This window comes from Chaetodon auriga, chromosome 12, assembly GCF_051107435.1.
Source record: "Chaetodon auriga isolate fChaAug3 chromosome 12, fChaAug3.hap1, whole genome shotgun sequence".
Classification (NCBI taxonomy): Eukaryota; Metazoa; Chordata; class Actinopteri; order Chaetodontiformes; family Chaetodontidae; genus Chaetodon; species Chaetodon auriga.
Genome location: NC_135085.1, coordinates 17,363,411 through 17,379,302, shown reverse-complemented (window position 1 = coordinate 17,379,302; position 15,892 = coordinate 17,363,411). Strand labels below are relative to the sequence as shown.

At 41.3% G+C, this 15,892-nt stretch overlaps 2 protein-coding genes across 2 annotated transcripts; both read right to left on the bottom strand.

Moving 5' to 3' along the window:
* Nucleotides 1-3,205: 3,205 nt before the first annotated feature.
* Nucleotides 3,206-6,416, bottom strand: LOC143329248 (aquaporin-1-like). Its single transcript, XM_076745058.1, has 5 exons — nucleotides 6,054-6,416; nucleotides 5,404-5,562; nucleotides 5,147-5,227; nucleotides 5,004-5,056; nucleotides 3,206-3,347 (listed from the first exon to the last, which is right to left on the bottom strand). Exons 1-5 carry the CDS (start codon nucleotides 6,414-6,416, stop codon nucleotides 3,206-3,208), a joined length of 798 nt encoding a protein of 265 aa, XP_076601173.1.
* A 4,993-nt stretch (nucleotides 6,417-11,409) lies between these two features.
* LOC143329626 (aquaporin-1-like) lies at nucleotides 11,410-13,859 on the bottom strand. Its single transcript, XM_076745613.1, has 4 exons — nucleotides 13,428-13,859; nucleotides 12,576-12,737; nucleotides 12,303-12,383; nucleotides 11,410-11,981 (listed from the first exon to the last, which is right to left on the bottom strand). The coding sequence occupies exons 1-4, from the start codon at nucleotides 13,788-13,790 to the stop codon at nucleotides 11,802-11,804; spliced, it is 786 nt and encodes a 261-aa protein (XP_076601728.1). The 5' UTR covers nucleotides 13,791-13,859; the 3' UTR covers nucleotides 11,410-11,801.
* Nucleotides 13,860-15,892: the final 2,033 nt, after the last annotated feature.

Here is a 15,892-nt window from a genome sequence, read left to right as displayed (position 1 = left end):
AACACTGTTCAACAGTCTCACACTGCACATTAGAAGCAGCAGTGCATTACACTGCAGCGTCAGTCATTATTTAATAATCATTGTTTTAGATACATAGAGTCAAGGTCTGTAGACATACACTACTGATTTAATTATCATTGTATGGTTTGTAGCTGAAAATATAAGGCTGTTTTAATCACAATCAGACTTTATTTACAGGTAATGTTTTATGCTGTATTTCTGAATATCATTGATGTAAACATATCTTAAACAAAACCAAAAAACATTAAGAACCTGGTTTTTGTTGTTGCTAAGTGTTAGTCAGTGCTTTAAAACACCTGTAAATCAATATGAGAGTGATAGCAGGCTTAAATCCCTCGTTGTGAATTTTGTTGGTGGGGTGACCCCTTGGTTTATTTATGAATCGCACACGCTGCCTTTAACTTTGACACAACCAATGACCCATTTTGATCTGTGTTTACCAAGCACTTTCACGGGTCACAACCTCTGAAGTAGTTCGCAGTAGTGGAACCATTCACCTTCTGCACCGTCTCAAGTGTTTATAGGTCGGCAGTTACAATGACTGCGAACATCTTGTGCTGATGTTCGGAGAAAAACACTAAAGCTATAAAAATATAGGCCAGTAGTGTCACGTAGCAAAGGAGTCAAAGGATGATTTCCGCGTGGTTGAAGTGGTCATAAAAGGGGGAAGTGAGAACTATCTTACTCTGCAGTTTTGACTGGCACCTTGTTTCTCAAATCAGAATATAGGGCACAGTTCTGCACACAGTATGCAGCTGTGCACCACAACACCCCTTTTCTGACACAGTGCCACAAACTGACGTAAAGCAGAGGGGAGTGAACACGGTGAGTAACGCTTGGGTTACAGATAAGAGCCCAACATCAGTCAGTATGTGGAGATGGAGTGAAGAGGGCTGATGGGAGGGGTTAAGGTTAACGGCATGTGGGCCTCAAGTTGGAGGTGTCACTCTACAAGAGGGCTGTGAGGAAGCTGGCGTATGTCCCTTTGCATGCATACATTTACATTTTTCATTTTCACAATAAATCCCAAACATAGTGCAAAGCCCATAGTGTGCGGATCTGTTTTGTTTTTGGGTTTTTGTATCTAAACAGACTCAGTCATTTGCTGAACTGGCTGGACCCTTCAGCTTTCAGCAAATATTACTCAAAAAGAAGCAAGTAATGCATTTGTTTGGGACTATTTTCAGTCGTGGCTTAATACACATTTGCTGCGCTAATGGGTATTTACTGCAGCAGGACAGTGTATGTTAGGCTAAAAATAAACTGCAGTGCCCATGTTCATTGTCATGAAGGAATGTCATTGAGAGCAACAGTGTGGCTCATTGATGTTTTTCTAATAGGTTTTTGAGGTCTATGGCACAGAAGTATATCAGGCTTGGGCTACACAGACAATACAATTAAAATTTTGACAGTTTTCATGCTATTTCTTGACAAACAGCATGAAAATTTGTTTCTTAGAATATACAGAATATTGCCTGCTCCATCCTTTAATGTATTGTGATTAATTTGCGAAGTGAAAATGAAGGACACTGCTTTAGAGTATTCAGGATGTGTGTTTGACAGGCCATGCTGATGGGCTGAATATTACACTGATAACATGTCAAATCAGTTTAAATCAGGTTAAGCTTTCATTCAAACTTGTTTATTTTGTCTAGATAAAGATAATGAGAGGACCACTGAACACTCTCCCATGCCAAGTAATGGAATAATCAAGCTCAACATGAGGGCCAAACATTTGATGAAGGCCAGTCTCAGACGAAATGACTGAAGGGCAACAAAAAGAGCATTGTCCATGTTGTTGAGGACAAACTTCAAAACAAGAGGCCAAACACAATGCTCTGACCCCCGAGGTTAAGCACACAAAGGAGGGAGATTTTAGATTGGCCGCCGTCACATGACCGCCCTCTGAAATTCCACCATAAAAAAAAATCATGTGAAGAAGTGTCATGTCGTCAGCGCAGCTATCCTTCATTGATAAATTTAAAAGCACAGTGCACCTTAGAGCGCATGAAGAAGCGAACTGACAGAGCCGTAGTAACATAAACCAGAGCAGAGCATTACTCCTCCTCGTCGGGAGGAAAGCCATAAAGAATGATGCATATCCTGAATGCAGATAAATATTTTTATCCTGATTGCTCCAGCCATTGCAATTAAATATAATGAAACATGTTGATTTATTCAGACTTTGCAGATCCTTATAGCCTCTCCCTCATGCATGTCTATCCGCTGCATTCATGCTTAACGGTGCTTCAAAGTTTGTATTACATATCAGTGAATTTCCATCATGGATTTTACCTGCCAAGCTGTGTGGCAATAAGCGGAATTTATTACCACACAACGTGCCAATATAACAAAATGTACACCTTCACTCCCTCACAGGACATAGTAGAAATATTTGGGACATGTTGTTAATGATCATCTCACACAGAGCAGAATAATGGGAATGCTCAATAAGGGGATGTGCATCCAACCACAGCGGTCAGCCGGCCCCTGATTGGTGCTTTAGCTAACAATAACTTGCATCTACTTGAACGTCCTTGGCTGCGCTGCCCTCAGACGGCAGGGTTTCTATTGAGTAATGTTCGGCAGCGGAGTTTAAAGTCACTTGATGGTTATTCAATGATTAGCCCAGGGTGTGGGGATCATGAAATAAGTCATAAGCCATAAAACGGGATGTGAAAGGGGCCGTGTGCGTAGATGGAGAGGACATTCTTGTGACACAGCCAAACAGGAAATCTCCACGATAGCCACATCTTGTCTAATCATACCTTTTCTTGTGAAGAACGCAAAGTGCTTTCATGTGCAATTACCTGATCCACATCCTTGTGTTGTTTTACTACAGAGAGATTTTTGGGACTGTTGCCAAACACCTTGACTAGAATAATATTGTATATAATAAGTTATAGGTTATAAAGAAAGTCAAGGCGAAGCAGATATATACATTGTGTTATTCTGGTAGCTGCATAATGTAAATAAGGATATGTTGACCTTACTTTGAACTTATTTGAGATGAAAACACTGAAACTGGATGAAAAAACCTGTTTTTTTTATAATATCACATCATTAAAGTAACGACAAAAACACTCATTACAAACATCATGTATATATGAATATAATCAACAGCCTATTCAAAGCATATCTGTAAACCATATGTTGTTCAAAGCAGTGCTAAAATGTTGCATGTTCAATGGTTTGGCCACTGACTTTGCCCTGGGCTGCCGCTGCCTTCTCCAGTTATTTCAAATGCATCGTTTTTATCTTCTGGATCATTAAGCAGGGCGTTCCTGCACATGCAGAAGTTTTGTGTTCGTGGACACAGAAGGAAAACAAAGATAAGAGCTGCTGCACACGCGGTCCCCAGCCTGCATACCTGGAATCAAAGCAGAGATCGTCTGCATTTGTTATCAGAGGAAGAGCTTCGAACTGTCACCACTCAAAGCAAGGATTGGTACCACATCCAGTGAAATTTAAATGCAAAAGGACAAGTCAGCTGTTTTAAAACTTATATTCATGGAATGCATGACAATTGTTTGAGAATACACAGTCAACAGATGCATGTATGAATTAACTATGCAGGCTGCTCCTGCAATTCCTGCACAATAACCTTGAGGTACAATAAAATGCAGTAAATCTTTTGACACACACAATTTGCAGAGACTTTTTTAGATGTGTTGATTGACCAAAATAAACCAATTAACAGTATTATATATCTTCAAGCATTATTTTTTAAAAAGTTGTTCATTGTGACCACTGTTCCTCTTTGTCGTGCAGCTTTCTTGCGTTTAGCGAGTCCTAATGATTTTTTTGAACTTGGCAGTGGGCATTTACCCCTTTCTAACTCTGCAGCTGCCTTATTTTGTCAGAAAAATACACACAAAAATTTGACACAAGCTGCTGATTTCTATTGAACCTAACACGACATTTGTGTAGCTGTCGTTCCACTTGTGATTTGCTGCGCCTGCTTCCTCAACTGCTGGCACATCAGCCACACACGCTGCAAAGTTATGTAACAAGGCATGGAGGAAAAGTCTTGAATGGTGCCAATTCCTGCCAAACAGAGGAAATATATGTATTGCAACAAGGAGTTTCACACTGAACAGGATATTCTCCTCACAACACTGCAAATGGCCCCCAAAAACAAAGTCTTAACAAATCCAACATAAAAAAATTTAGCAAACTGCTGTTTGTTGCAGAACTTTTTTGTAAGTGCTTTTATTTTTGTCCACCCTCTGTCATTTCAATGAAATCCTCACAGTACTTAGCTGAAGTGGTAACCTTCACCATGAACAGTCTCCACTACATACATATCTCCTGAACTGTTTCAGTCTGCTGCTGGTCTTGTCAAAATTGCTCTAAAATCCAACCACAGGTTTAGCAAAATTATTGGATTGTGACTCACTTACGGGAGCAAAGTGCTTGAGCCCCACTGACAACCCAATAGCCAGCAGTGTAGAACCTTTAACATCACTCTGTCACTGCTGTTGCACACAAAAGGGTAGCAAAGCAGTCGATGACGAGGCCTTGCCCTGCAGTCTCCTTGTCTGGCTGCGAAAGACTAGATACTAGCGAACTAGATAAACGCAAAAAGTTACTTTTCTGAATGGCTGTCCTGTCAAATGAAAGTAAAAAAAAAAAACAAAAAAAGACAATAAGGCTTGCAGGATGTAGTAAACACTCAAATGTGTTTACTGAACTTGCAGCTCATCTTACTCAGTATCTATAGTGAAGAGCTGAAAAAGATAGAACGGGAAAAAAAGACTTCAGGTCACACATTTGAGCATCAGAGAGAAGAAATTCCTTACGTTGAAAAGGTATTTTTATTGGACACAAATAAGCAGCATGCAGTAGTATTTTCCACTCAGACCACTTCTTTTGAATTATCTTTAACATCCTCCAGCAGAGACTCATGAACTGCTGAGCCACAGCAGAACAGGACCCGTGTTTGCTGGCTGAAGGGCTCATCTCTGAATGCCAGGAGGTAATTGTACAGAAGAGCTGCCACTGCACCGGCAGTCATTGGTCCCGCCCAGTACACCTGAAAAAAAAAAAAAAAAAAAAAAAAAGTAAATGAAAATAAATAATAATCTATACATAAATATCTGATTTACAGCTCTACTATACCAACCCAATGATCAGCAAAAGACTCTTGTATAATCGCAGGCCCAAAGGATCGAGCTGGGTTGATTCCGCATCCTGTGTAGCTGATCTGTAAACCATATCAGAGGAAAACACCACTTGCCTCTCTGGCTGTGCATCAGCACATTACATGCTAGCCTGATTTACAGCCTGTTCATCCTATGCCAATCCATTGTATCAGGCTATAGCAAGCTGGAGAAACCATCTAAGGAATTCATGAGAGGGGAAATGTTTTGATATACTCACTCCAGCGAGGTGTCCCAGCCCAACAGACAACCCGATCGCCAGAGGTGCAAATCCACCGACGTCACGTCTTTTGTCAGTGACTGCGAGCACGCAAAGGACCAGCTGGAGTGTGAGCAGGAATTCAACGCTGAAACCTTGACGTGGGCTGATTCCATTTAGCTGCAATAGAGGAGAAAACAGTTTGCACTTAGCCTCTTTATTCGCCTGTTAATTATGATTAATGGTGCGGCTTTTGCATTACGAAAAAGACCTTAAAAACATGAAATTTAACTAAGCATGTTGCTACAAATCCGACAGTTGGAGCACGCTTGAAGTATTTTGCTCCCTGACTCATTCAGTCCTTAAATTACTGCAGAAGACAGCACAAACTTTCACCCTGCAAACACTGCCTGGTGACAGAAGGCCCTCCTTTGTTGCAGGACAGCTACAAACCTAAAATCTAAATTAAACAACTTCTTATCAGCAACAGCAGCAAATGTGGAAGTCTTCCAGATCGCAACACAAAACTTTAGACAATGAGTGTCTGGCTTTCAGCAAACTAGATCAGGCTGGAGACAATTCCCCAAATGCCACTCAACCCGAGAAGTACATGTCATTCATTAAGGGGAGCATTGCACAGGAGAATTAGAAGCACATGGATTCCTCCTTACCTTGTTAACACCAAGTGAATCTGTGGTTTCTGGCCTAATTCCATACACAATGGCACTGCCAGCAACTGCTCCCAAAATCTGTGCTATCATGTAAAAAAAGGCTCTGAGGAAGCTCATCTGGCAGCTGGCCAGGAGGCCCAGGGTGATGGCAGGATTCAGGTGGGCACCGCTAATGTGGCCTATACACTGAGCTAATGTGGCAACGGCCAAGCCAAAGGCAAACGCCACTTTTATCTCCTGGTCAGGGTAAGAATTATTTTTGTCCCCAATTGCGGCTGACAGGCCGACGAAGACAAAGATGATCATTCCCAGGAGCTCAGCCAGAACTGCCCTCCAAAATGCCCACATTTTGATTTCTGACATGGCTGCTCAGAGAATGTCAGCTTCATGCTAACAAACAGGTTTTGGACAGTATTTGAGTGGTGCACCACAGTCTGTGGCACAGGCTCAGATTTGGTTCCACCCGCAGCCCAATTGAAAACATCATGAGTTCACCAGCATTCATCAAGTGTGTGGCTTAAAAAAAAAAAGTCAGTCCTAATTAGAAACAGCTGAGAGATATGTGTTTGAACCAGTTAGAATGACCTCCACGTCTCCTGCTCCGTTCAGTACTTTTCCAGTTTAACAGAAGGCGGTACTGCCTTTACTTCTACTCACAGCTCATTGAAGACTCACACCAAACTTACTTTGTGTAACATGAGGTGTTAACCGAACAATAGAGAAAACCTGTTCAGATGGACAATATGTCCAATGATCTGAATGCAACATAAAAATAGACTATCCTTCCAAATGTTCCAGGAATTTAAAGAATGCAATGCATCTTAATATTATGCAAGAAGTTTTCAATATTTTGGCTTTATTCCAGTCACAGGAGCTATAATATGTGTGAAGGACATTCATCAGATGTGTGAAGGACGCTCACGGCCCTGTTTCTTTTTACATGTCTTTGTCAATGGTATCCTTATCGTTCAATCTACTTATTCTATTCTGAGCATGTGTCATGCAGGGCCGGCTGCATTGTGGTTAACATCAGTCATGTACCGCTGTGAAGGAAACGGGACCTTTTGAATTCACGACAAGGAAACCAGCCTCCCATTCTGCTTTTCTGTGAAAGGACTGACAGGTTAAAAGGTCACCCTGCTTCTTGTCTTCTGTCAGTAGAAAATCAAAGCTTCACCTTTGACTTGTTCAACAATACTCTACCCAAAAAGAGGAAGGCATCCTCATTTTTCCTTATCAGAGAAATGTAACTCCACTTCAACATTTTTTTTTTTTTTGCTAAATACTTCTTGAATTTGTTATTTCAGTTCATTTCTCTGAGTTGTCAAATCAAACAGTTGTTTCCGTCTTCTTTGTGAGATTTGTTAGGGATTGTTTTCAGGCATTGAAAAGCACACTACAGGCCTGTTGCAGTTTTGACTCTATAACATTTGCAGACAAGATACTTGAGATGAGAGACGATAACACAATTGGGAGAGTGTAGAATAATGAGCTGCACATGATAAGGTGTAGCCTCGATTCCTAAAAACTTGCAATATAAATAAAACACAATGTGACAATTTACTGATCTTTTCTGACATATACTCAACTGAAAACAGTACAGAGACAATATATTTAATGTTTGACCTCATCAGCTTCATTGATTTTTGTAAATATCGACTTATTCTAAACGTGATGCAGCAACATGTTTCAGACAAGTTGGGACAGGAGCAACTAAAGACTGGGAAAGTTGTGAAATGCTCCAAAAACACCTGTTTGGAGCATTTCACAGGCAAACAGGTTCATTAATAACAGATGATAGTATCATGATTGAGTATGAAAGGGGCATCTTGGAAAGGCTCAGTTAACCCCCACTCCAAATAAATGAAGTTGGCAAATTAATTAAATAAATAATTAATAAATGAATGGCAATTGAGTCAAGTAAAAATAGCAAATTAAATTGTATTATATTATGTTGTTGGCATATGACAATGCACTTTACAGTTGGGCTTTTGGCCAATTTGTCAATGACAAAAGTATATAGAATAAAAAACAGATAAATATCATTAACAGCTCCTGAAACAGCTGTAGCATGAATTTATGAAGAGGAGACAACTTCTTTCTGACCAGCTGACTGTTCAGACAGAAGGATGGCTTTCAATTGACCAACTTTTCCCTGTTTTTAGAGCCCACCGCAACCCGTTTTAATCCTGCTCCAGTGGGACCACCTCATCACGTGTGCCCTCCACTCACCCGTGATGTTCTCGCCCCTGGCTTTCAGATGTAAATAAGACACAAATGTGACTCATCCCCCAGTTCTGGTCCTCCAGAGGCAGAAATAACATCAAAATGCAGGTGTTCAGAGAAAACCCCAAGAGGATTTATTACTGTGGTCTGTCATGAGAGCTGAACCTCAGCCTGACTCAGAGATTAAAGAATTCAACCATGCAGAAATGGAAGCAAGTCAAGGATATAATCAATATGTAATCTGGTCTGTTAGGCAGAGTAAAATGATACTTACAACCTCAAAAGGGTTTCCCTCCCAGTTGTGTAAAGTCAGTGAAAACATAAAATCCTGTATAGACACAAAAAGACAACGTTTAAAAAAGTATTGAAGTCAAAATGATGACGGAGGAGCTTCTATTGCTCAGTGAGTCCAGACTGGATTTGTTGAATATTCTGGCACTTCTTTTTCTCCTATTGAATCAAACTCCTTGTCTCTAATAATGATCCTCCACTGATTCACACTTTGGAACTTCATATACTGTGCTGCTCTTTCGTAACTGGGAGCAACCAGTCACTCCAGTCCAGCCTTATTCTTACCAGAAAGAAGGAGGATTTGGTTTGGTAATGCATGGGCTTGACTTCTTTTTACTTGATGATGTAGAGCACAGTTTGGTTGTCAATCTGTGTTGAGAGATATTGAGCACTGCTCAAGTACGTTGAAGTGACGAGTCTTTGTTTGGACCACATTTCACACCTGCTTGTTAGAGGACATTCAGACTGAAAAAAAAAACAGCCCTGTGGCTGATCAGAGGGGGCATGCAGCTTCAGGTACAGGCGAACTTCCTGGTTGACATACAGTCCAGTTTGAGTAACAGATAGATGAGTTTGAATGCTTATCAGATAGCACAACACGTTATACTCCCCTCAGGGTCTGACAAGTCTGGAAAGTTATCATGCGGGAAACTATTTGAACTTTCTCTACAACGTTTGCGAGATAAATGGTAGAAATACAGCATTCATGCTATAAATTAATCCAACAGGAATGCACGCTTGCATGTATTTCATTGGCCACCGCTCATTGCTGGATGAAGTCATGTTTCAGTCCTGCAAAAGCTGAACCAGGTTCAGCTGTTTTTTTGGCGCTGTCCTCATTGGCTGCATTTCTTTCATGCATGCAACCAGTAACTCACCTGAACTGACTCCAATAGCTATGGCAGAAATACCAAGAGGTGTTGCAAGGTGCTTATTTGCCAGCTGCCTCTGGCCTTTTTGCTCTAAACCTACGTCCAAACCCTTTATTCAGACAAGATATGTTTGTGTCCAAATAGGACATGGTTCATTCATGTTCCTGTACAGAGGAGAACAGTAGCAGCCTAAGCACAACTCCAAAAAACCACAACAAAGCCTACTGTCTCTCTCTTTAGCTCTAGCAGTCCAATCTAAAATGAACCTCAATCCTGTACCCTGCCCATACCGTGCATGCCCCTGACCCTTTGAAAACCTCCACTGTGCAGTGATTCCTTGAAATGGAAGCTTAATATGAGCCTACTCTGTCAGAGGATGAACCAAAAGCTGCAGGGTCAAAGTTAAAAAGCTATTCTGTCTTCCTCAGTACTTCCCCACTGGCAAACGGCCATAAGATGACCAACTGACCTATGGGGGGGGGGGGGGGGGGGTCCTAGAGAAAGAGGTGAGTCAGTAAAATTCCCAGTATGTGCTGCTTCTTGGCTGCTGGGGAGAAACTCCCACTATGCTGGCAACCTGCCATTGGACGCTTCACCTGCTGAAAACATCAGCGAGAGAGAAGATGAAAACACAAGAAGATGGAGGCATAGCTGGGAACCCAACATTCCTCTCAAGCCAAGGATTCATACTGTTGTGACGTCACAGGCTTGATGATGCTTTTGCTCTTCTCTCAGCTTAAATTGTCACCACTTTAAATATTCAGTTATAAGGAGGTTTATTCACAAATATTACCAAAGAGCTTGACCTAATAATGAAAACTAACTGATCATACTTGAAAATGGAGGCCTGTGGTGTACTATAGGGCTCTATTCCTGTGTTCACATACACACTGATTTAATCAACCTTTGACATCAGCTAACACCTCAGACTTAGCGCCTGTCTAATCTCTGTGTGGTGTATTTAAAGACCTATCAGTCAGATTTGGTCTGATAGTAGGTTCCGATCCTTTTGACCGTATGTTTACACTTGAATTATACCATTATATCTAACTTTTGCCTTCAGGTCACCTGTTCTTGGTTTTTTTGATCAGCATGTAGCTTCCGTAGCATCCATAATGTATAAGACTTCACTGATTAGAGCTTTGCTTATTATTTTGTTGAATAATTCTGTCACAGAGAACTGTTGGCTGATACATAATACATAAATAATAAGAAATAATAAATTTGAAGATTTGGCTCAAATCAGGAATGCAGACCTTTGAACAGTTATTTCAGATAAATCCAAGACTGGATTACCAACAGGACGAACCTCCAAAAATCCCAGGTTCACTGCATGTAAATGTGTTTTGATAATTTGATCACTTGCAAATTGTTTAGAAAATTTGCACCTAACTGCACTGAAGACCTACAAATGAGTGTTCAGCATCATTCTGCAAACTTGTCTTCATCATGCCAAAATCCAGGTTGGATGCCTGAAGGGCTTTAGTTTAAATTGTGCTTACATGGTGCTTTTTCATAAATAAAGTTGTGCTTAATCAAATTACACACAGTAAACCTGGGGCCATGTATTGCTTGCTGTGTGTGCTGTATTTTGAAAGGAACCTGCAGATGAGAAGAGGCCCAACAGCAAAGTTTTGTCCCTGGGCCCCCTAAAAGATCAATCTGGCCACGGATGAATCTGTATATTTATAAGGGGAAATATTCTGGAAAATGCAGTAAGTATTTAAATTTCAATATACTGTACTGTCGTTTCATTTCACAGTGTAACAGGATATTTTCTCTTCTGTCAAGCTAATATTTATCAGGTATGTAAGTGAGATCATACCACTTTTGAAAGATCAGATCAGAACCACTTTTGAAAGATCTGTATGCCTAATTGTTTAGTGCTGAGTGCACAGAGAAATCAGATACCAAACATTTATTTATATTTGGTATCTATATAAGAAGAAAGCACGTAGAGTAACAGCTGTTAACAACAAGTGTTTTATTTACTTAAAAAAGTGAGAGACATTTTAAGAGTGTACACACAATACATTATCCATCAGAAATAAAAAGTGATACAGGCACATGAAGTATACAAAAAATGGCTCATCATAGAATACTGATATGGGACAAAAATTTCAACAAACTGCTCCGCCAAGATGCTCAAAACCTCGACTTGTATGCTGTAGTTTTGATAAAATGCGTGTGTGTGGGGTCAAACACAGGAGTGAATTAGAAGGAGACACTAACTGACCCGTTACAACAACCCTCATTGGTATTTCACAATAGCTCCAAAACACTCACATCCTACGAGTATTTATTTATTTATTTTACAAGATTATAGACAATGAAACTAAGTGGCTGTGACTGCGCGGGACTATTTTGACGTCATCTCCACAGTTGTGGTGTCATTGCCTCCGTTCACATCATAGTCGCCCACTGAGCCGCTGACCAGGACCTTCATGCGCTTGGGGAAGTCGTCAGTTTTGGGGTACAGCAGGAAATCGTACATGAGAGCTGCTGCTACGCCACCACACATTGGCCCCACCCAGTACACCTGCAATGGATAACTCTGATCAATCTCTGCATTGGGCATTAGTTAACACCTGCCGTGTGTAAACCATCGTTATCACAGACAGAAATAACAAAAAGATTCCAGTTGAGATCAAAAGGTTCGCTTTTGTCAATATCTCAGCCGGGCTAACTGTAAAACAATAGGGATGCTATGACTGATTAACTCGTGAAGGAGGATTCACGCGTGATGGAGTCGTCTGTCTGCTACAGAGTTATTGAATTATTTAGGGTTGACATGTAACATGCATGCAGAAATATGTGAGGCATGTGTAAAAGAGCTTGTGTGCTTCCCTCCATGACTTACCCAGTGGTCCTTGAACTGGTTCAGGATCAAAGCTGGACCAAAGGAGCGAGCAGGATTGATGCCGCAGCCTGTGTAGCTGATCTGTGATCAGCAACAAAGACAGAACATATGAGAGGTTATCATCAGCAGCATGGTCTGTTGGTATAATAGAATCTACCAGAGGGTTGGAGCTTTAGCTACAACCATAAAAATGTTTACAGCGCTCACATGTGCTATGCCTAATCCCAGATAAACATTACACTGCTGTGCGGATGGTTGTGAAGTACAACTTACCACTGCCAAGTGTCCCAGGCAGACTGAGAGGCCAATGGCCAAGGGTGCTGAGCCGGTGACATCACGTCTCCTTTTATCAGTGACTGCAATGACACACAGCACAAGCTGGAAGGTTGCCAGCAGCTCTATGCCCACGCCTTGGCTGGTTGTGACACCGCTGAGCTGCGAGAGTCAGGGGGGAATCCAAAACAACAACAGTTTGTCAGTCTGTGTCAGTTAGACAAACAGTGTCCCATCACGGCTACTTCCTGTTTAGAATCGCCCTCGAAGTCTGACAGCAATTTGGCAGGGACTCCAGAGTGCCACACTGCTTATTCATTTTCATTTGTGGAAAACCTGATCATTGTTATTCAGTGTAATTCAGCTGTGTGTAGGACTGGCAAGTTCGCCCGCAGTGAGCAGATGCCTCGACACTCACGAGATTTTTGTTAAGAAAACAGCTGATGTTACACATTATAGATAATTAAAGAAAAGTGCATTTTAGCATTTATAGCAGGCAAAACCTCAAATTCACCAGCTGAACAGCTGAGGAGAAATGTCAAAAAGTTGACACTGCATATTTTTATTTGCAGATTCTCTCAGCTGTTGCAGTGCAGTGCGCTTTAAATCATGTGTCATCACTCTTCAATAACAAGCAATGACAGAATGTCCAAAGAACAACACAAACAGTGAAAACTGAAGCACCTACATCTTCACAAAAGTCACTGGGAGGTCAGCTTTAGACTGCAGAGGCACTTTACATACTGTTGCATCACATATCTTAGTAGCACGGCATGTTTTTGAGCTCCCAGTTTGAAATCACATATAATCAAATGTTCTGTCAACAACAGTAATATGAAATGTTTCACTTACAGAGTTGACCCCCAGCGCAGAAATGGTACTTGGACGTGCTCCATACAAAATGCCACTGGCCAGGGCTGAACCCAGCATCTGAGCCACAATGTACATGACTGCCTTCAACACGCTGATCTGGCAGCTGGCAAGCATCCCAAGGGTCACTGCAGGATTCAGGTGGGCTCCGCTGATGTGGCCTAAACTCTGGGCTAGCGTGGCGATGGCCAGTCCGAAGGCCAGTGACACCTTCACCTCCTGGTCTGGGGCGGTGTTGTTCGTGTTCCCAATAGCCGCGGAGAGGCTGAGGAAAATGAAAAGGGTCATGCCAACCAGTTCGGCCAGAACGGCCCTCCAGAAGTCCTTGCTCTTGAACTCTCTCATGGTGGTGGCAGTGTGGCTGTCGGGCTGTGGGTTTGAGCTCTGTAAAGTGTGTGTACTCACAAACAGCGACGGGCTGCATATATAAGGCCTGGGCTGATAATGGTCAGTGGGCGGGCTTTGAAAAAACTGAAAGAGAGGGCCACGCTGAATTAATGAGAAATCCAAAAGACTGGTCTGTTACTTCCCTCCCTTTGCTCCCTCACCCTCCCTCCTCCTCTGCCTGTCCTCCAGCCCCCCTCCCAGTACCTCCCTGTACACCACTTTGTGGTCTTTGGACTTTTGTGAGTAAGAGAACTGGGTCCTGAAATAGCTGTATCCAAAGGTACGTTTTCCACTCACACAAGCATTTACAGTTTTACTGCAGAGCTTCTGATTGTGAGTTTTCAGAAAATATTTCTGCTTCAAATAAGCATTTTACGTTTCATTTGCTGCATTTATGTTTGTGCTACAGCTGCAAAAAAACAACAGCAACAAGAAAAATTACAACTTAGCTCAGTCGTGTTTGTGCTCCCGTGGACTGAATCACACCGTGGATGACTGACAGCACATAAGGGAGAGCCAGAGAGAAGCCAGACAACTCCCAAATTGTCTTTTCGGGTCTCACCCCTCCTTCCACAGATAAGGTTTTCAAGCTTTTACAAGACCACCCAAATGACATCTGAAATGCCAGCTCCTCGGCACACTTTGAGACCAAGAGAGGGAACAAAAAACAAAGTTGAAAGAAAAAAAAAAAAAAATCAAGAATTTATTGTCAGTGTTGGAAACAGACAAAAACAGCCCTGCTTTGCTTAAACTGGATGAAACTGGCATCTGTAAGTTTCAAAACAAGAAAGACAATGAAAAGAGACTGATTTTTTTTAGCAACCCCAACAAGCAAATTAAAGTATGTAGCAACTCATTAACTGGAAAGGTTTGCTAAATAATTATTAGATTAGCTTTGCTGAGCAAAAGGTTGGAGCAGAGTAAAACATCAACTTTGAGAAACGAGCTGCCTGTTGCACCTGGACCCCAACTCAGGGGGCTGTGACAGCAAACAGCAGCCAGGCCACTGCAAAATATGTCACGGTATTTACTTTCCGTGGGAGTTTGGATGTCGCCGTGTGTTCTGGTTCTCAGGTTAATGAGTTTATTTTCTTTTTAATTTATGAAGATATCAAGTGTCTGATTAAATTCAAATGAAACAAATTTAGCTGTGTCACCAAAACACATCACTTCACACTGGCGTAAGGGTCATTATGAAGCTGACTCTTGTAGGATTGACAGAATGCATGTACATTTAGTTATGACTAATTCTGCCATTGCAACACAGGAATTCTTATTAACTCCTTTTAAGCAGCATCAAAGATAGATGAGGGAAAGTGTTGTGTCCTTAAACAAATTCATGACTGTTTAATTATTAACTGTGCCAGTTTGTACTCTCACATGCTCGACGGGCTCGTATTTGGCACGTTGCTGGCAGTGGCAGCGGACAGGATATCTGGCAGTGCCATAAAACATGCTCTGAAAACGTAATGACGAAAGCTCGGAGGACTACGTCACTTTGCTCAGTGCTGTGTCATCACGTCGTGGAGTAAAGCGTGCGTCAATCAGTTGGTGGCGCTGACAAAGCGTCTGGACTCTTTTATCTTGAATTCCAATTAACTGAATCATCAGATGTTTTTAGCTGACCTCTTACAAGTGCTATCATTCCTTTGAAATATGGTAGAAAGTTCTTCGACTGAAGTATATTACTTAAGTACAGTTTTGACTTCAATTTTTCATTTCCATTTTCTGCTAGTTTATGTTTTCACTGCTCTACAATTCAGTGGCAAAGATTGTACTTTTTACTCCACTATAATTATTTATTACTTTAAAGTTACTAGTTACATTAACAGTAGAAAATATGAATCAACAAACAAATGTGTGTGTGTGTGTGTGTGTGTGTGTGTGTGTGTGTTTATATTTACTAGCTGCAATATTAAAGTGATTCTTATTAATGCTTAAATAATCATAACCCAGTTACATAACATACATTACTCTGAAATGGGCCATTCTGCATAGGGAGTACTTTTAATTTAGATGTATTTTCATGCTGATATACTTTTGTACTTTTAAGTAACATT